The following is a 22,201-nucleotide window of genomic DNA, read 5'->3' on the forward strand; positions in this document are numbered from 1 at the left end:
TCTTTTCAGTTCCTGTTTTAAAAATTCTTATTTGTTTCTCCACTTATTTATTTATTTAATTTGGAGGGATATTTATTTAAACTTTTATTTTAGAATCAGGAGATGCATGATCAGGTTTGTTACCTAGGTATATTGCACGATGTTGATGTTTGGAGTATGGATGAATCCGTCATCCAGGTAGTGAGTACAGTGAACTGTAGGTAGTTTTATTCAAAACTTACTTCCCTCCTTGTCCTCTCTTGTATTCCCCAGTGTCTACTTTTACCATTTTTATGACTATGTGTACCCAGTGTTTAGCTCCTACTTATAAGTGAGAACAGGCGGTATTTGGTTTTCTGTTACTGCATGAGTTCGCTTAGGATAATGGTTTCCAGCTACATACACGTTGCTGCAAAGGGCATGATTCCATTCTTTTGATGGCTGTATAGTCTTCCATGGTGTGTATATACCACATTTTCTTTATCCAGTCAACTGTTGTTGGGAACCTGGGTTGATTGCATGCCTTTGCTATTGTGAATAGTGCTGAGATGAACATACGGGTGCATGGGTCTTTTTAAAAAACAATTTCAATGTTTATCTAAGATTCAGGGGGTACATGTGTAGGTTTGTTACATAGGTATATTGTGTGATGCTGAAGTTTGGGATATAAATAATCCCATTAGCCAGGTAGTGTCTACTTTTTTACTCTAAAAACTTCGGTGTATATGTTTATCTCTTTGTGTGTGTGCGTGTGTGTGTGTGTGTGTGTATGTGTGTGCGCCCATGTACTACTCTGGAAGCAGCATTAGATAATTTAAAGAGGGGAGGGAGCAGTATGGGGACAGCTGGCTTCAGTATTGGGACACTGGCACATGGCTGTTAGAATGAGAACTGTCTGTAGGTATAAATATATCTAGATAGACCTGGGATAATCTTTTTGGATAGACTTAGCTAAGTAGCTGCATGAAACCTATAGCTGTAAGGTTATATGGGATCTGTGTATATTCATTAAGATAGACATTGAGTACTCATTAAAGAATATAAATATTCATTTGGAAATTCATCTGTAATGTGCCTTGCCTCCCACCCCTGTCTTCTTCTCTCCAGTTTCACAGCTTTCCAATAGATTCTGCACAGTAATCTGTCATTGACACTTTTCTTTTAAGTATTTTAAACAGTTTCTATGCTAGATCCTTTCATAGGCCCCAAGCCTTCTCCACCCAGTCTGGGTAGGGGGTTGGCCTGTACAAACTGGATTAAGGCGTTCTCCTGCTCAAGGTTTCAGATGACAGTTCACCATTGGGAAGCACCTGCAGGAGATCAGCTGGTGGAAGGAGGGTGAAGTCGGATACTTATCCCAGGCAACCTTTCTGCCACATTGCCCTGGGGCTGGTTGTGTTCCTCTAGGAAAGGCCATTTGGAGTCCCTCTCCATGCAGTCATCCTCTCAAATTTCCCATAACTGCTACCTTCCCCTGCCACTTCTGGTCTAGCTGAGGTGGTGGTTCCCTGCTATTGCTACCCCTGGCTATGAGACTGCTTTTTTCTAGTTCCCTTAAACACTGCCCACACCACACCCTAGTAAATGGTCCTTTATTAAGCTCTCCTCAATCAGCCAGGTTGACTGTGCCATCTGTTTCCTGTTGGAGCTGACGAAGGTAGCTTTTCATTGCTCTGAGATAAAGTTTTGAAATTCTTCCCAAAGGCATCACATTTTGCACGTACTCAACTTGGTCTTCTTTGTCCTTGCACATCGAATGTCTCCTCCCAGTTGCATACTCCTCTGAAGGAATCATTGCCCCCTCAGTTAGTCATTCACCCTGTTTGTCCTATGTGGGGGCTATTCACCATCCTCTTTCATTTGGCTAATTTCTTTTTTAATTTTTAAGATCAGTTTGAGTTTTCTGTGTTCTTTTTGTGTATAGAAAAGATACATCAGCCTGGCACGGTGACTCACGCCTGTAATCCCAGCACTTTGGCAGGCTGAGGCGGGCGGATCACCTGAGGTCAAGAGATCAAGACCATCTTGGTCAACATGGTGAAACCTCGTCTCTACTAAAAATATAGGAATTAGCTGTGTGTGGTGGCGCACTCCTGTAGTCCCAGCTACTCAGGAGGCTAAGGCAGGAGAATTGCTTGAACCCGGGAGGCGAAGGTTGCAGTGAGCTGAGATCGAGCCACTGCACTCCAGCCTGGCAACCGAGAGAGACTCCATCTCAAAAAAAAAAAAAAAAAAAAGAGAAAAAGAAAAGAAAAGATACATCAAAGTAATTTTGGCTTTTATAACCAATATTTCATTTAGAAAATGATATTGAAAAGCCTAGATCTTCCTTAAAATTTTACTTAATATGTAACTTTTATTTAGTTTATAATTTATAACATAAACAGAAGTTATTCTGTATATACATTTAGCAACTTTTAACAGCTTTCAAGTGGCAGTTACAGACTAGTGAATTCAATTCCCTTAATATTTTATCTGAATTTATTAAATAAGTTCTCTTATTGATGATTTAATTATCAGACACACAAAAACTTCCATAATACTTAAACTGTAAACTTAATTACTTACAAATACAGTGAATTTGAAGATTCCTAAAATTATAATACTTTTTACATTAAACTCCTCTTGTGCCTTTCAACTTAAAAATTATGTCTAAATCAATTATTTAATAATATATTTTAAATGATAATCACAAAGTTATTTTAAGTATTTAACATGCTAAATTCTTTTAAACATTACCAATATTATAAATGACAAATATATAAAGATCATTTCCAAAACGAATACCAGCGATATCGATTTCCCTTGTCATTTCTTTTTTTTTTTTTTGGGAGAAAATGTATTAATTATACGCACATAATACATTCATGCAAATGCACATATCCTAAGATTTACAATGGGAAAAACTGGCTTTGATTGACCTTTGTTTGTACTAAATAAGAATACTAATTTTGCATCATTAGATTTGTCCCAAATAATTGCTGACAATTTTCTTTTCTTTTCTTTCTTTCTTTTTTTTTTTTTTTTTGAGATAGGGTCTTACTCTATCACACAGGCTAGAACGCAGTGGCACAATCATGGCTCACTACAACCTTGACCTCCGTGGGCTCAAGAAAAGATATAAATGAGTCAAACTTTTACTAGAGATTAAAGAATTCACAGGATGAATGCATAAGTGGACGGAGCATGAGTTGTATTTCAACTACATTTTCTCCTTCCTCTCTCCCACCCTTCTTTCCTTCCTCTCTTCCTTCCTTCCTTCCCTCTTTTTCATTCTTCCTACCTTTGTTCTTGTGTGAGGCTAGTCCTTATTGTCCCTCTGAGGTCATAGCAATGTTTGCACAGAACTGAAGCTCCCTCCCAGAGCCATTTCTCTGGTGACTTAGTCTAATCTCTTGCTGGCAGCACACTGAAGGTTGTGAAAAGACACACTGGTCAAAAGCAGGACATAGGACACTGCCCCTAGAGGCATATTTTAGGCATAAATACTGGTAACAGCACAGCCTGCTAGGAGCCTACCTACAATAGTGTGGCCCCAGGTTCCTAGGAAATGAGCAGGGCAGACAGCAAGAGAACACAGTGCAAATTTGCTTGGTAAGGAACCAGATAACTCACCTTTCAATGATATTAATTTTACCAGCCTAATTAGCCAAATTTTGGCAAGCCAAAGGAGAATATATTAGAACAGAAAAAAATCAGATAGGTTTATTGTCTCCGTTTGCTATTTTTGCATGTTGAAAGACACCCCTCTTAAAATACTGACCCATAAAAATAAATCTGGCTCATTTTCTTAAATCGCTGAGATCTGAAAGAAACAATGATGCGAAGACCCACAGCAAATCTTTCTTAAACCTAACTTACCAATAATTTCCCTTACCTATGCCACTATTGTATGGATGAGATACATCAAAGTAAGACAAAATTACTATTTTTGTGAAAATGGCTGCAGAAGTAGATTGTTTGGGCTATGTAACCAGTAAGAGAAAAATCATGCCTGATAAAGCAGGTATGATATGTCCTCTCCTAATTTTTTCCATTTATTTACAATGCATTGTTGAACTAGTTGAGCTATATTTCCCCCTTTTTATTTGACGGAAAGATGTATATACTAATATACTTTTAGAGTTCTAGTACTGGAGAAAAAAATTATTGCATAAATCCCCTTTTCCTTGAAATTCCAATAATTGTTTACATTTTCAAAATTATTATTTCAGAGTTCTTGTATAATGTTTCATTAGTCTATCATCTTCTCCCTTAAAGAACTACATTTGAACTAAAAAACTATGCAATTCTTGCTCTTCTCTCCAGAATTGTCAACGGATGTTTCTTTCTGCCTCCTAGAAGAAATAACTAATAATTTCCATGGGTAGTTATTTGCAATGTTATAAATTAATTTAGCCCTTTGTTGCTGATGCTTGGGGAAATGTTATCAGTAAAAAAGAGAAAAAGGCACAATCATAAGTGAGATGTCATAAAGGGCTTAACTTTATTTTATTTTGTTAAAAAATGCTGTATCTATCTTTTCTGAAGGCAAATCTCCAAATAAAAGGAAACTCTATTCTGTTAAGTTTTAAATAATAAACAAAACTCCAACTTGATTTAATTGTATAATCATTTCCCTTTAGCAAATAAGCAAGCCAGCAGTCATATTTGCATGTGGTTACTTGTTTTCATAACTTTTCGCCAAGACCTTAAGATAGGAGTTTGAAATTATTCTTATCTTTGCCATTACCTTAACAATTCACCCATGTAATAATTTTTAAAATATATGTGTGTGTCTTACTCTATCTTCTTGTCTTAATCTAACACTTAAATGTTTAACCATTTCCTTAATATATGTAACTGTAATATATGAGAGGATACTGTTAATTTCTAGAAGTTGTTTCATGCCATATTTTTCAAATAAATAAATAAATAAATAAATTCACTTTACAAACCGAGGAGGTTAACTTATATTCTTTCAGTAAATAGATTTTCAAACATGGAACTTAAAACTTTAAAACCTATATAATGAAATGTAAAATTTTGTATGGGAAATGCTCTATTTATGAATATATAGTCGCAAATGCTGAAGTGACTTTATAGTTAGCTTTCTTAAAGATTGATTTTTAAAATAATTTTAAAAGAATTGAGGAAAAGTTTTAAAATAACAAATGCAGGGGAGATAAACAGCAGGCTAAATTTAACTTATTAAATAAAGTATTAGATATTAAGATTTGATTATTTGCAGCCTTTTAGAGCTTTGGAACCAAAGTGACTAGTAAACAATTTATTTTGTGTATTCTGATTGCTAGTCTGCACTTTATAAAGGAGCTGAACACATCTTTGTTCTTCTTACATTTTATTTCCCTATGGCTTGGTGTTTCAAGTGAAACTTAATCGTTTGGTATGTGATTGGTATTTTTTTAAAAAACCCTAAAACAATTTAAGAAATCAAGTTACTATACCCAGAGCAAATAAAACATATCATAATGGTAACATTTCAAATAATACACAGATACTGGAGATAATTGCTAAGCTATTATAGCAAATAGTGAAAATAGTATTTTTAAAGGTGCTTGTATTTTTATTAATGTCTTTCTCAATTAAATCTGGTGAGGACGTGCTTGTGGGTTCATTTTCCCAACGGACCATTTAGTTTTAGCCTATTCTCAGGCCAAAGTCCATTTCAACTGGCCTTAGATCGCATTGGTCACCAGAATTACACATCCAGCTCCAGCACTGGAAAAACAAATCAAACCATGTCATACTCTGGGTGAGTCAGTCTCATTATTTTCACATTATAAGGGCAACAGCATTAATTATACAAAATGATAGATTAAACAGTGAACACTCACACATATCACGTTTGTTACGAATATAAGACAAAAACGGGGGGAGAGGACCTCAACTTGAATTCGGATTCATGAATATAGCTGCTAAATGAAAGGAGATAAGCCACAGATTATAGAATCTTTTATTTGTTGGTTTTTCCTTTATATTTTTAATTGTTCAAGTATAATTTTGTTATCCTCAGTATATTTTTAATTTGCCATAATATAGCTCAAAACTCTAAAAACTATGTTGTTCTCCATGCTGGAGACAGAAATGTTTCCTTAATTGAATAGTATGTCATAAGTGGCAGGATGGAAAGCACTGGCAAATGCCCACACATAAAGCTAAAAAGAAGCATCAGCCTAATCTTCAGATCATAATTATTGATTAAGCTAAATATTAAAAAATAGTTCCATAGTTCTTCATAATCCTTGAGGAGCTTTTATTGTTTAAAAATTGTCCAATATAAGTGGGACAGGAAAAACTCAATCTGCCTACGGATTTGGAATCCTGAGTTAAGGTTAATATTAGGGCAACTGGAATGTGCATTCACCTGCATTACTGAGACGACGATGACCTAATAGCAATCCAGTTTTCTTTAGCCCCTTCCTATTCTAGGGGTGGTTCTTGGACTAACAACACTGGCATCTGCTGAGAGCTTAGATGCAAACTCTCAGCCCTCCCCCAGAATCAGAATCTGTGTTTTAAAAAGATGCCTCTGTAATCCCAGCACTTTGGGAGGCCGAGACGAGCGGATCACGAGGTCAGGAGATCGAGACTATCCTGGCTAACACGGTGAAACCCCGTCTCTACTAAAAAATACAAAAAACTAGCCGGGCGAGGTGGCAGGCACCTGTAGTCCCAGCTACTGGGGAGGCTGAGGCAGGAGAATGGCGTGAACCCAGGGAGGCGGAGCTTGCAGTGAGTTGAGATCCGGCCACTGCACTCCAGCCTGGGCGACAGAGCGAGACTCCGTCTCAAAAAAAAAAAAAAGATGCCTAACTTTGTATGCATGCAAAGTTTTAGGAAGCAGTGCTCCTGGTCAGTAGGGAATTCATACTTGGATTGTACATGCAGGCTTAATTTGGCCTCTGAAAAAAAGCTGTGCTGCTGGTGATTTGTATTGTTGTACTGTGTTTTTCTCACACAGAACTGAGAGGAACACAGCCCTTTTGAACGAGATTCATAGTACCTATAAGACAAAGATGATGAATTTGTCTGACCCTCAGAACTCCCCAACGGTACAATTTTGCTTTAGTTCAGTTAACCATTCATGCCCTAGAAATGTGAGGCCGGTGCTGAGTGTCTGGGCCATGTACCTGGTCATGATCGGGGCTATAGTGATGACTATGCTGGGCAACATGATCGTAATCATTTCCATCGCTCACTTCAAGCAGCTCCACTCCCCGACCAACTTCTTGATCCTCTCCATGGCCACCACTGACTTTTTGCTGAGCTGTGTGGTCATGCCCTTCAGTATGATCAGATCCATCGAGTCCTGCTGGTATTTTGGAGACCTCTTTTGCAAAGTCCACAGCTGCTGCGACATCATGCTCTGCACCACCTCCATTTTTCACCTCTGCTTCATCTCAGTTGACCGTTACTATGCTGTTTGTGACCCATTGCAATATGTCACCAGAATTACCATCCCTGTCATAGAACTCTTTCTACTCATCAGTTGGTCCATTCCCATGCTTTTTGCCTTTGGCCTGATATTCTCAAAACTAAACATAATTGGTGTAGAAGAGTTTGTTGCAGTCATTGATTGCACAGGTTTGTGTGTGTTAATATTTAATAAGCTCTGGGGTGTACTGGCCTCCTTTATAGCTTTCTTTCTCCCTGGGACAACCATGGTGGGAATTTACATACACATTTTTACAGTAGCCAGGAAGCATGCTAAGCAAATTGGCACAGGTTCTAGGACTAAACAGGCTGGGTCAGAAAGCAAAAAAAAGACATCCTCTAAAACAGAAAGCAAGGCCACCAGGACCTTAGGAATAGTCATGGGAGTGTTTGTGTTGTGCTGGCTGCCCTTCTTTGTCTTGACGATCATAGATCCTTTCATTAATTTTACAACCCATGAAGATCTGTACAATGTCTTCCTCTGGCTAGGCTATTTCAACTCAGCTTTCAATCCCATTATATATGGCATGCTTTATCCTTGGTTTCGCAAGGCATTGAGGATGATTGTCACAGGCATGATCTTCCACACTGACTCTTCCACCCTAAGCCTGTTTCCTGCCCTTGCTTAGATTGTGTTCCTCATTCAATAGGACTCTTTTCTGGTGGGGAATCTGGGATGCCCCTTCTCTACACAAGTAGGGGCATGAATTGACTAGATAAGGAGGTCCTTCCAGTTGGTGTAATGAATATCTAGGTAGGAGTCATAGATCTAGCCTTCCAAGTATACTAAAGCTACCAAAGTGGTCCATTTCTGGGCTTTGGGGAAAGACAACTCCAATAAAAAGAATCTCTCCCAAGTCTTGCTGACTCCTGAGATTCCAAATTAGGGATCTGGAATTTGAGTCTTTTGGCTTAAGTCATATAGAGATTTTCTCACTTTAACTTGAAAACATCAGATGCAAAAGCAAAGTTGGTTTCCATAATCATTGACAGCCTTGTATGTCTGAGTTATCTAAATCTTTCTTGAGATTGTCATTGCTTGTTAGGGGAGTGGGAGAGAGCCTGGGCATACAGGAAGTCTGAGTTATGGAGGATGCTTGTGACACGGAAGGGGAGAAGGACGCAGACAGTTGTAGTTACTTCCAATTGTAATGATTTTGGCTTAAACCCCTTTTCAGAAAGAATTGATGTGAGATTTGCAATATTTGATAAAATCGGACTGTCTTACTAAATGAGATAAATGAATAAAGAGTTTAGGAAAATATGCTTTCTTTCTCCCAATATACACTTTTGATCCATGTATGTATGCAGCCTGTGTGTACACATAGTGGGGATGCATCCATGTCTTGCATAAGTGTGTACACAACATATTCATTATCCTCCCAGATTGAACTTTACATGGGTGTCCACAAACATTAGCTCAATTGTTTCTCAGAACAGCTCCACATGCTCTTCTTAGGCTAAGTCAAGGAGAGTGAAGCAGCCATTTTCATTCCTAAACCAATCTCCTCTTCCCAGGACTCATCTAAGTTGAGCAGAGTAGCCATTATCTCAGGGGGAATGGTAACTTCCATGATACTTGCTCTCTGTATTAAAAACCACTCGGTTCAATGAACATTTATTGAGCACCTACTATGTGCCAAGTGTTGCTCTGATTGCTTGCAGTTCAGAGATAAATAAAGCTCAAACCCTGGCCTCACGAGAATTTTGACTTCATAGGAGAGACCATAGCTGCTCAGTTACACTACAGGGTAATATGTGTTATGACAGAGCCAGGCACAATGAAGCCAAGAGAGCATGGCAGAAGAAAATTTAGCCTGGCATGGGGTTGTGGAGAGACTGCCTGCATTTTTGACCAAACGACTGTAGCAGCAGGTTTGGTAAGGGAACCAGTGCCTCTGTTAGAGTCAAGGGAAAGCTGGGGAAGTGGAGTCAGAGCATCAGAGAAGGGGTCACTAAGCCAACTTCCTGAAGATCAGCATGAGGAAGCAAGTTTAAGCAAGTACTTTCACCCACTGAAGTGAAATTGCAAAGATAGGGCATGTGCAAAGTCTGTGGTAAGCTGTTGCCGCTGGGTAGCTACTGTTCTGTGTCCTTACCCAGGAATTCAGTGGTAGACCTGACACCACTGTTGCTCAGCAATGTCAGCAGAGAGGAAAAAGAGCCGGGTGCAGAGTGGAGCTAGGCCAAGGGTAACTTATAAATAAGAAGTTTAACTGGTTCAAGGTTCTGCAGGCTGTACAGGAAGAATGGCTGGGGAGGCCTCAGGGAACTTACAATTATGGCAGAAGGCAAAGGGAAAGCAGGCACATCTTACAGGGCTGAAGGGGGAGGAAGAGGCAGGAGGGAGGTGCTACACACTTGTAAACAACCTGATCGCATGATAACTCACACACTATCAAGAGAATAGCACCAAAGGGAAAATCTACCCCCACGATCCAATCACCTCCCACCAGGCCCCATCTCCAACACTGAAGATTACAATTTGACATGAGATTTATATGGGGACACAGACCCAAATCATATCAGACAGATTTTGAGGAATCAAGAATTATTCTGTCCTATGTGCTCTCAAAGGCAGGCAAAGACTGTCCATAGACAACATGCTATAGCAAGACAATCTCTGAACCTGAGTGAGGATTGCCAGTTTGAGCTTGTACTAAGAACACTTCCATCTGGCTTCATAATTTCAGGTTAACATAATTAACACAGTCTCATTACAATTGATTTTGTTAAAGTTGGCAGTAATTTGAAAACAAATTTGGTTTCTAGAATTTGATAGCAACACTCCAGACCATAAATGAGAATTAAGTAACAATCTCTAAATAGTCCATGAAACATTTTCAAATCCTTATGAAAAAAAATTTCTCAAATATGCATAGGTGTATTCAAAATAAGAAGGAGCTAGGCGATCTAGATAATTTTTAGTCTAGAGTACTACTCTGGTAGATTTCATGCACGGCTACTAGTATAAAGACTATATTGTCACTGGCTAAGAGACCTGGGACAAAGTTTAATATCTGAGCACAACCATGACCCATTTTTTTTCCTTGGAGTAAAAATATAGATTTTTTCCCCTTTGGTAAAAGTTATGCATGCTTATTACAAAGAATAAAATGAAACTTCAAGTACTCCAGAAAAGTACAATGAGGGAAGTCATTCCAAAACCAACCAGAGACCCACTGTCAACTCTCTCCTTGTATACATGGACCCACAGGGATCGATTTTGCTAATTTTGTTTTCTGTCTTTTGGTATCTGTTGATTTTATTCAGGAAAATGTTATGAATATATTGGTCAATAGCAATAGAACTATATCATTAATTTTAATGACTGCAAAAGATCTTATTGCATGAATTGTACTATAGTTACTATAGTTTGTTTAATCCATCCCCTGCTGGAGAACATTCAGGTTGTTTCCATTTTTTACTACTATTAATAATGCTTCACAGAATATCCTTTAGCATGCATAGTTTATCTTGTGTGATCATCTCCCTGGGACATATTCCTTGAATTGGTACTGTTGGTTCCAAGGATTCATTGTAACTATAAGATACATGTTACTTCCACTTCCACCCCTTGTTCCAAAAGGATTTAAGAATGGCTTACATGAATGTATACAAGAAAAAGAGACCTGACTAGATTATTTTTTTAAGTATGTTTATAAAAAAATGAAAACAGAACAAAGTGGGAAATGAGACTAGGAAAGGCAATATGAGGACACTGGAACCAAGAATGGTTCAAGGCTGTAAGACTCAGTCAAATGCAGCTGGAGATTAATTCCAGCCTCTTGACCCCTGGGCCTATGCTCTTCTTGTGAGTCTCATGATCATCCTCTCTGTGCTTCCTTCTGAAACTGCTTCCTGGATCCCATTACTCTTGTGCTACCTCTGGGAGCCACAGGCCCTTCTGTCCAATAAAACCTCTCCTAGAGCAGCAACATAACTTCTTTTAATTTTACTGTAAATTGACACGTAATTGTACATATGAATGGGGTACATGCATACACTGTGTAATGACCAAATTAAGATATTTAGCATATTCATCACTTCAAACATTTATCATTCCTTTGTGGTGAGAACATTCAAAGTCCTCTCTTCTGGTTGTTTTGAACATACTGTACAATATTGTTAACTATAGTCACCCCACTGTGAAACAGAACACCGGAACTTATTTCTCCTAACTGCAACATAGTACCTATTTACCAATTTCTCCTTACCATCCACTCCTCTCTACCCTCCCCAGCCTCTGGTAACCACTATTCTATTCTGTACTTCCAGTAGATCAGCTTTTTTGGATTCCACCATGAATAAGACTGTAATATTTGTCTTTCTTTGACTGGCTTGTTTCACTTAATGTAATGGCCTCCAGGTTTATCCATGTTGCTACAAATAATAGAATTTCATTCTTTTTTATGGCTGTTTAGTATTCAATTGTGTATATATACCTTTTTTTAAAATCCATTCATCCATATATGGACACTTAGGTTGATTCCATAGTTTGGCTATTGTGAATAGTGCTGCAATAAATATGGGAGTACAGATATCTCTTCAACACACTGACTTAATTTCCTTCGGATAAATATCCAGTAGTGTCATTGCTAGATCAGACAGCAGTTCTATTTTTAATTTTATGAGGTACCTTCATACTATTATCCACAATGGCTATATTAATTTATATTCACACCAACAGTATATAAATATTCCCATTTCTCCACATCCTTACCAGCATTTTTTATTTTTTGCATTTTTTATAATAGCTATGCTAATTGGGACAAAGTGATATCTCACTGTGATTTTGATATGCATGTCCCTGATAATTAGTCAGCAGTCCCCAGCCTTTTTGTCACCAGGGACCAGTTTTGTGGCAGACAATTTTTCCACAAATGGGGTTGTGGAGACGATGGTTTCAAGATGAAACTGCTCCACCTCAAATCATCAGGCATTAGTTAGATTCTCATAAGGAGCGCGTAACCTTGATCGCTTGCATGCACAGTTGACAATAGGATTTGTGCTCCTTTGAGAATCTAATGCTGCTGCTGATCTGAGAGGAGGCAGAGCTTAGGTGGTAATGCTCGCTTGCCACTGCTCACCTCCTGCTGGGCGGCCCAGTTCCTAACAGGCCACGAACGAGTACCATTACTGGTGCCATTATAAGATACATGTTACTTCCACCTCCATTTCTTGTTCCAAAACAATTTTGGAACCCTGGTCCATGGCCCAGGGATTAGGAACTGGTACCAGTCTGTGGCCCAGGAGTTGAGGACCTCTGAATTAGTGATGCCGAGCATTTTTTAATATATCTATTGGCCATTTGTATGTCTTCGATGTTTTTCTTTAGAAATGCCTGCTTCAGTCTTTTGCCCATTTCTTAATCGGATTATTTGCTTTTTCTGCTATTGAGCCACTTAAGTTCCTTACCTCTTTTCAGATGTAGAGTTTGCAAGTATTTTCTCCTATTCTGCAGGTCGTCTCTTCACTCCGTTGCTTGCTCTCTTTGTTGCACAGGAGCTTTTTAGTTTGATCCAATTCCACTTGTCTAGGTTTGCTTTTGTTGTCTGTGCTTTTGAGTTCTTACCTAAAAAAATGTTGGTCAGGCCAATGTCATCAAGTGTTTCCCCTATGTTGTAGCTTCAGGTCTTACATATATTAATTCATTTTGAGTTGATTTTTGTATATCGTGACATATAGGGGTCTAATTCCACTTTTCTGCACGTGGGTGTTTCATTTTCCCAGTACCATTTATTGAAAGGATCTTCCTTTTCCCAATGTGTGTTCTTAACTGTCAAAAATCAGTTAGCTGTAAGTACATAGATAAAATCAGTTGGCTGTAAGTACATAGATTTACTTCTGTGTTCTGTATTATTTTGCACTGGTACATGCATCTATTTTTATGCCAATAGCATACTATTTGGGTTATAATAGCTTTGTAATATACTTTGAAGTCAGGTAATATGATGTCTCCAGCTTTGTTCTGTTTGCTCAAGATTGCTTTGGTTATTCATGGTCTTTTGTGGTTCCATATTAATTTTAGGATTATTTTTCTATTTATGTCAGAAATGTTACTGTATTTTAATAAGGTTGTATTGAATTTGTAAATTAATTTGGGTAGTATGAACATTTTAATGATATTAATTATTCTAATTCGTGAACATAGAATATCTTTCCACTTATCTGTGTCCTCTGAAATTTCCTTCAGCAATGTTTTATAGTTTTCATTGCAGATATCTTTCACCTCTTTGGTTAAATGTATTCCTAGGTATTTCACTTTTTGTAGCTATTGTAAGTAGGATTGCTTTCTTGATTTTCTTTTTCAGATAGTTTGCTATTAGTATATAGAAACACTGATTTTTATGTGTTGATTTTGTATCCTGCAACTTTACTGAATTTATTAGTTCTAACAGTTTTTTGGTGGAGTCTTTCAGGTTTTCTTTCTATATATATATATGATCATGTAATAACAGTACAACTTCTAAATTGGGTTGCTCCCCATGTCTCATAACAGATTTAGTACCTGAGTATTAGGAGAAAAGCTGCTGATAAAAGTCACACAATGTGAGTGATCTATTCGTACCATTCCTACAATGTTAGTTTGTTCAGGGACTAATCAATTACATTCAATTTGTTTTTCTTGTGACTAACAAGAACCTTAATATAATAATAACTAATAATAACACACCCAGGAACTGTGATAGGTATCAGGCTGTATTGGTGAATAAGACATAGTACATCCTCTCATGAAGGTTATACTGGATGGGGGACCAGAAGTAAATGCTAATCTGTAACCCAGTGTCTCAAGGGTGCTGTAAAAGAAGAAAGTACAGAGTATTTACAAAGCATGTGAGTGGGACACATAGTATGGTCTTTGGGAACTGGGCACTAGTTATTTCAACATGTGAGTACAGTGCAGAGGAGGCTACACAGGACACAGTGGGGAGATTTAAAAGAAATCAAAACGTTCCTCTATTCAAGACCTTTAGCAGCTTGCTGCAACATTAGTGAATCCCCAAGGTAAGCGAGAAACTTTAGAAGATCCCGAATCCAATTACTTTTGCCTGTGATTGTTACGTAATGGAATGTATTTCTAAAAGTCAGTGGAAGAAGGGATAAGAGCCCTAACTTGGGAAGGTTAAGAGTTTTATGCACTAGATATCCACTGAAACTCTTGTCTGCCCAACTCAACTTTCTAAATGCCAGAGGCTGCACTTTATGAATTTTAACTCATTACTATTCACAACAAAATTGTGACATAGATAATATATTATATTCAATTAATAGATGAGAAAACTGGACACAGTGGTGTTAAGTAATCTGAGACATAGAGATCATACTAGAAACAGTCTATAAAATTCTGCATTTTCAAATACAATTGTGTTACATATTACATTTTAGTAGGTTTGATGTAATCTATCCCAGAACCAAAAACCTTTCTCTGTTTCTTCTTCAGTCCTATTCCAGCTACAAGACATTTGTTTGTATTTTTCACAGATTCTTGGTCAAATTAAATATAAGGTCATAGGACTCCTTAGCCAATTATATGTGCATTATGACTTTTAAGCTAAAGGAGTTTCAAGGTACATAGTAATGCAATATTCTTTCTTGGTCTGATTAAGTTCTAGAGCCAGAAATTTATTTCCACACATATGAAGCTGGGATAAGGCAAGATTCCAGTGGTCACCAGGCCAAAGGAGCTTTGCCTTGGAAAACACTGGGTTTAGCCATGGATTTGTAGAGAAAGGAGAGGTGCATACCAACCTCCTTCTTTCTTTATAACCTGACCCACCTCCTCTTCTAGGACCCTCTGGCAGATGTAATTTAGTGTCATCTCTAGAATTCTGTCATTTTTACAACTTTAGTTTGACTGATCCTGTGAAGTGGTTTCTCTGTAACCATAAAGAGGCATACCAGCTTCTAAGATATCAAGAGGCAGAGAGCAGAAAATGACTCAACATGTTATTTTCCTTGATAACATCCCTGTGAAATCAAGTTACACAAGTATAATTGTACATAATCTTACCAATGGGGAAACAGAGGGAGAGGTTAGGTGATGGCACAGGAAAGGATGAAACAGTAATTTAACTATTCTTTTTCCAGGTAAACTGTTTCATCTACCATGCTTTCTTTCACCACCACAAAATACAGTGCTCAAAAAACACATAATAATGAATCCTGTGTGGAAGTCACAAACCACCCCTTGATGAACCAAAAAACTCATGATCAATTATTCTCAGCGATTTCTCATGTTGAGAGAAATATACACAAATAACCCTAAGGCAGAAGAGAAATAAAGAAGTCACTAAAAATGAAATTAGAGAATATATAACAGCCATCAGCAGGCAAGAATACCTTCAAAACATCCCAGAACTGAAGAACTAAAAAAGAATATATACATCCAGTGTCTTTAAATTTTATCTGTAATTAACTGTCAGGGTAAGTGATTCTGTACTGAGGAGGAACCTTAAACAACTGAGACTTGCAAATAGTGCAAACTAGGTCCCATGGTGCCTCTTCACAGCTTATTTGTATCATAGCACATGGAGGAGTAGTTTCTATTGAGAGTATAAAATCATTAACTGATTGCACATCTGTCATTGTGGCCAACAGAAGAGTACTCTAACATTCCCTATGTCCACCTGCTCCAAGAAACATTTCTTCCCAGAAAGGGATTCTGATTCCTACCTGTGTAAGTAGCTTAGAAACCCTGAATTCAATATAATAGGACTTGGTTAATAGTTCACAGACTTACGATGTTAAACAGATAAAATCATTTTGTCTATCAAACAGTTCTACCAAGATGTGTAAACGCTTTGTGCTATCATCATAAAATGTGCAGCATTTAAAACTAAAATAGAGCAATTTTCTACCCTTTTAATTATTAGTATTTGCATGCTGAATTCTTCTCTTGGGAACAGTTGACATGTAGCTAAAAAGCTTAATCTGCTGATTTTGTTGTCAATGTATGTAATTCTTACAGAGGGAAACTAGAACTTACACTTTTTCCAAGGAATAATTTAACAAGAATGAATTGGTCACTTGATTCAGATCATTGCTTTAAATTTCACTTTACATTTGACAAAAAGTACCTTATCAAAATGCAAGAGACACTCTCTATTATTTAATACTACCTACTGATATAATCAATGTTTCTTTGAGGAAACGTTCAGTTTACATCCTTCTTTTCTTTCTTTAAGAATACTATCTATACTCATTTTAAACTACCTAGTCATATAAACTAGGGCTAGCAGAAATACCTCTCATGAAACCTTGAATACCATGCTGCATTTGATTTTCAGGGCACAGTTGATTCAGTACCCAGGGACATGCACTAGGTTCCAAATTGTACTTTAGTTTCCTCCTCTTCATTTCACTTTGTGAGTATTTAGCAGACAGATTTTTTTTTTTGCCCCCCAGTGGAGAAGGTGGCCAGTTCTCAGACAGAGGAAGAGTAGAAACCATAAATGAGAGCTGTCTTTATCCAAAGTGCTGAAGAGCACCCTGCGGCATTCTGCTACCAGGTGAATGGGTCTTGCCCCAGGACAGTACATACTCTGGGCATCCAGTTGGTCATCTACCTGGCCTGTGCAGCAGGCATGCTGATTATCGTGCTAGGGAATTTATTTGTAGCATTTGCTGTGTCCTACTTCAAAGCGCTTCACACACCCACCAACTTCTTGCTGCTCTCCCTGGCCCTGGCTGACATGTTTCTGGGTCTGCTCGTGCTGCCCCTCAGCACCATTCGCTCAGTGGAGAGCTGCTGGTTCTTCGGGGACTTCCTCTGCCGCCTGCACACTTACCTGGACACCCTCTTCTGCCTCACCTCCATCTTCCATCTATGTTTCATTTCCATTGACCGCCACTGTGCCATCTGTGACCCCCTGCTCTATCCCTCCAAGTTCACAGTGAGGGTGGCCCTCAGGTACATCCTAGCAGGATGGGGGGTGCCCGCAACATACACTTCCTTCTTCCTCTACACAGATGTGGTAGAGACAAGGCTCAGCCAGTGGCTGGAAGAGACGCCTTGTGTGGGCAGTTGCCAGCTGCTGCTCAATAAATTTTGGGGCTGGTTAAACTTCCCTTTGTTCTTTGTCCCCTGCCTCATTATGATCAGCTTGTATGTGAAGATCTTTGTGGTAGCTACCAGGCAGGCTCAGCAGATTACTACATTGAGCAATAGCCTGGCTGGGGCTGCCAAGCATGAGAGAAAAGCTGCCAAGACCCTGGGCATTGCTGTGGGCATATACCTCTTGTGCTGGCTGCCCTTCACCATAGACACGATGGTCGACAGCCTCCTTCACTTTATCACACCCCCACTGGTCTTTGACATCTTTATCTGGTTTGCTTACTTCAACTCAGCCTGCAACCCCATCATCTATGTCTTTTCCTACCGGTGGTTTCGGAAGGCACTGAAACTCACACTGAGTCAGAAGCTCTTCTCACCGCAGACACGCACTGTTGATTTGTACCAAGAATGATTCCTTCTACTAAATGCAGGCAAGGAGTAGAACCTCACAGGAAGGACGAGCGGCACTGTGACCGTGGGCTGTGTGGTGTTGGGTTTGTGGGCATGCTTCCAGGACAGCATGGGTTAAGTAGAAGACAAAGACAAGCTCCTTAATTTGGAAAAGGGTAAGCACTCCCCTCATTCAATGGTATTATAGTACGTTGGAGGAAAAGGAGAGCAAGAAATCGTCTTAATATCCACTGGATAAGCCTGAACACTGTGCACGTATTTGTTTCCTCATTCATTGCTTCCTTGAAACAACTAAGATGCAACGATGGAAGGAACAGAGCACTGAGGTCTGGCTTCCTGAGTTCTCACACTGGTTCTGCCACACGGAGCAGTCAGGAGAGATATCAACAACCTTTGAATCCTCCCTCCTCCCACCACAGAGTTTCCTCAACTAAAATTAGGTGTTTGTACTATTTCCTTTCTACTAGGTTCTTAAGTGAAAATATGGCGTAATCTAACTTCAGGAAACCTGGTTTCATATTTCATAATCATAATCAAGTGTCTAGAATGTCTCTTTCTCAAAGTGTTCATTTTAGAATCCCCATCTCCTAAAATCCCAAGCACTAGGCTGAATTGTCAGCCAGGTTTGTCCATTGTGATAATCACTGAGTAAAAGTATCATATTCTTGAAGGAATGTTTTTCTTATCTTTTTGAATAATTTAAACCTGAACATACTTGGAATATTTTAAGTGGTAATTATCCACATCTTTTCATCTTATTATTTCTTCCTTTAAATTTTTCTCACACAAGTTAGACCTGCTATCTTTCCAGGAATACCAGTATATGTTTTTGGTTTTGCTTTTTATAGAAACAAGCCCCTGTGCCCTATGCTTGCTCAGAATTGAACCAAAGGTTTCTCAGCAGAGATTACTAGTAAGGGCCCGATCACCTTTATGTACAGCCTGCCTGCCTTCTCCTGAATATTTTCCTAAAGCCTCTAATCACCATTGCTTTATATTTGTTACTGAGATTTTTTCAAATTAATAATTGCTTATTTGAAAAACTTCTTTATGAATTAATTCAAAGCCTCAAAGCCTCTCAACTACAGATGCACAGATAGGTGTAGCTATAGATACATGTGTATCAATCTCAACAGGTAAACTTAGACAATGAAGGAGCAAATGTGTTTCAAGAGCAATTCATATGTCAATAGTCAGATAAGCAGCCATTAAACAAGTACTTAAAACAACCATTCACATCTCAATAATAATCATTAAAGGAGTGACTGGGTGCAGTGGCTCATGCCTGTAATCCCAGAATTTTGGGAGGCCGAGGAGGGCAGATCACCTGAGGTCAGGAGTTCGAGACCAGCCTGATCAACATGGAGAAACCCTGTCTCTACTAAAAATACAAAATTAGCTGGGTGTGATGGCACACGCCTGTAATCCCAGCTATTCGGGAGGCTGAGGCAGGAAAATCCCTTGAACCTGGGAGATGGAGGTTGCAGTGAGCCAAGATTGCAACATTGCACTCCAGCCCGGGAATAAGAGTGAAACTCTGTCTCAAAAATAAATAAATAAATAAATAAATAAATAAATAATCATTAAAGGAGTAAAAATCTTATTTTGTCAATTAAGTTAGCTAAAATGGGTTTATCCCATTTATGTATATATAGATTTATGGAGAGAGAGAGAGGTGCTATTAACCCCAAACTTTCCTCCTTATTTAAAAAAAATTGTTGTAAAAATATTTTTCTATATGTATTCTTTAGTGCTTAATTTTTCTTTGGAAGTAATTATAGCTTCTTTTTTGTTAACTCTTAGGCATTATTAAATAAATTACAGATAAATTATAAACTAAAACTTATCCGAGCATATATGGTTTTGAGTTATTAAGAAGCTAGAAATACTGTGCCTTTTGTATAACAATAAATATAATTTGCAACCTATAAGTGAGTCATTACTTTAAAAAGCATTTTTTTCTCTTACCTTTCTAGAAATAAGCCACCCCATTCCCAATCAACCAGGCATAGCAGTCTCCATCTTGGAAGTAAGAGACCCGGCTGCTTCACAAGGTGGAGCTCTGAACTAGTCACTTAGATAGAAGCAAGAAGTGATTCTGCTTCTTGCATATATTATTGTTTCCTGTTAGGTGGAGAAGGCTGCCTTAGCCAGATAGGCCCCCAGTGAAAAGAAGGGAAGGAACTAACAGTTACTGAGAACCTATGATGTTCTGCATCTCACTTAATGCCTATAAACCTATGAGGTGGATATTATTACCCTTACAGGGCACAATAGATGAGGCCCACAAAGATCTGGTAATCTGCCTTGGCGTCCTTACTTGAAAGCTCTTAACCTATCTTCTTACTTGAAAGCTGTTAACCTGTCTACTATTTCTCTGAAATATTGGGGAAACCTGGACAGCTAATAAATCTGTGAATAGGACTAACACTGAAGAGCAGATAGGAGACTCCAGTTTCCAGTGAATCACAGAAACACCAGGACATGCGTGTCATGATACAATGTTTACATCACCAAAGAACCAGGGGAGAATGAGAACAAGAATTGCACCTTCAGTGGACACCACAAAGGGAAGTGTGAGCTGATGGGTGGAGAGGGGAGGCGCCCGACCCCAGAATTTGAAGCCCAGCTTTTTCATCCTCTTTGTTAGGAGAATAGAATATAAGAAGCAAATCTGTTGCACCCAGAAAACTGGGTTAGGCCCTTGGACAAATGAAAGCCTGTACTCAATGACATTCTCTTGAGATCTCAGTAGAGTGTCTGTGGTGATAATAACCCTTAGTCACTCTCTCTAGTTGAGTGAGAGTTAACCACATGTAAGGCAAGTGTTAGTGATTTTTTGTGCCATGGATGTTTTTGACACTCTGGTAAAGACCACAGACCCCTACTCATGATGAAAACTTCTGAGGGAATAAAGTTTTTTAAAACATGGAATTATAAAGAAAAACAATTATTAGAATATTATTACATAAAAATCTTAAAAATAGTCAAATTTGTAATATAATCATATGTGTGCTTCTTTTTGAAAGCATCAAATAACAAGATCTGCTGGCAGGTGCAATAAAACTACTGTAATTTCAAAGTAGTGAGGAGCATAAATGAAATTTTATTTTATTTTATTATTTATTTATTTATTTATTTTTGAGAGGGAGTCTCGCTCTGCCACCCAGGCTGGAGTACAGTGGCTGGATCTCAGCTCACTGCAAGCTCCGCCTCCCGGGTTCACGCCATTCTCCTGCCTCAGCCTCCTGAGTAGCTGGGACTACAGGTGCCCGCCACATCGCCCGGCTAGTTTTTTGTATTTTTTAGTAGAGACGGGGTTTCACCGTGTTAGCCAGGATAGTCTTGATCTCCTGACCTCTTGATCCGCCTGTCTCGGCCTCCCAAAGTGCTGGGATTACAGGCTTGAGCCACCGCGCCCGGCCTAATGAAATTTTATAATATCCACAACAACTATATTGAGATATAAAACCATTAATTTCTATTAGTGACAAACATGAGAGGTAGTGCTAATACCACTGTGGTTTTGCCTATATTTAAAATGGAAGGAAGTGATAAAATTTCAGATAGAGGTTAGTAAATGTAAAGATAGAATTTTTTCCTATGTAAGTTCAGGGACCTCCTGATTTAAGAATCTCCTTTAAATGTGAACACTGGGGCATTCTTTTGAGCATGAAAGCTTTGTGATCATATGTGAACAGAAGGCAGTGGCAGTCACACTTCACCATTAACTACTGAAAGGCTAGAGCCTAATAAAAACTCATATTTATCAAGACCATTCTGCTGGAAGATTGCTGAACAAGCACAATCATTTTTTGGTGCTTTTGTGCTTGCTTAGAATTTTTTGGTATTTTAAAAAACTTCCTGCTTCATTAAATGTATCAGCATCGTTGTAAATTTCATGATAGATCTTTCTTGTTTTATATAAACCTGACCATTATATTTTTCTACAAAGATCTCTCAACTTAATTATATTATTTTCTTACAACTTAGTCAAACCACATTATAGCTCATCCCAACTGGCAGCATGTTTAAGTATGTAATACACTTGAGTGTATGTGTGTATGAGTAGAAATAGTTATGTATATGTGTGAGTATATGTTGTGAGTATGAGTAGAAATATGTGACCTATATGCCATATAGATGGACAAAGGTTCTGACGAAGGCAATTTCTCTAGCAAGGGCCCCTCTGTATTGCTTCTGATTCACTCTGTTTCATAAAGTTAGTTCTGTAGAGAGCACCGAGAATCAAGAGGTCACACTAACAGTAGCCTACAAAGTGAGAAAGAAGGAGGCCCCTTCTCCTATGCAGAGCTT

The 22,201-nt window shown here is 38.4% G+C and overlaps 2 protein-coding genes across 2 annotated transcripts; both read left to right on the forward strand.

The window, feature by feature from the left end:
• The first annotated feature begins 6,792 nt into the window (after positions 1 to 6,792).
• On the forward strand, positions 6,793 to 11,792 carry TAAR4 (trace amine-associated receptor 4). Its single transcript, XM_021937854.2, has one exon. The coding sequence runs from the start codon at positions 6,999 to 7,001 to the stop codon at positions 8,043 to 8,045; it is 1,047 nt and encodes a 348-aa protein (XP_021793546.2). The 5' UTR covers positions 6,793 to 6,998; the 3' UTR covers positions 8,046 to 11,792.
• A 2,065-nt stretch (positions 11,793 to 13,857) lies between these two features.
• On the forward strand, positions 13,858 to 19,205 carry TAAR5 (trace amine associated receptor 5). Its single transcript, XM_003898176.4, has one exon. It carries the CDS (start codon positions 16,872 to 16,874, stop codon positions 17,883 to 17,885), a length of 1,014 nt encoding a protein of 337 aa, XP_003898225.1. The 5' UTR covers positions 13,858 to 16,871; the 3' UTR covers positions 17,886 to 19,205.
• Positions 19,206 to 22,201: the final 2,996 nt, after the last annotated feature.

The sequence above is a fragment of the Papio anubis genome, chromosome 6, assembly GCF_008728515.1.
Source record: "Papio anubis isolate 15944 chromosome 6, Panubis1.0, whole genome shotgun sequence".
Lineage (NCBI taxonomy): Eukaryota > Metazoa > Chordata > Mammalia > Primates > Cercopithecidae > Papio > Papio anubis.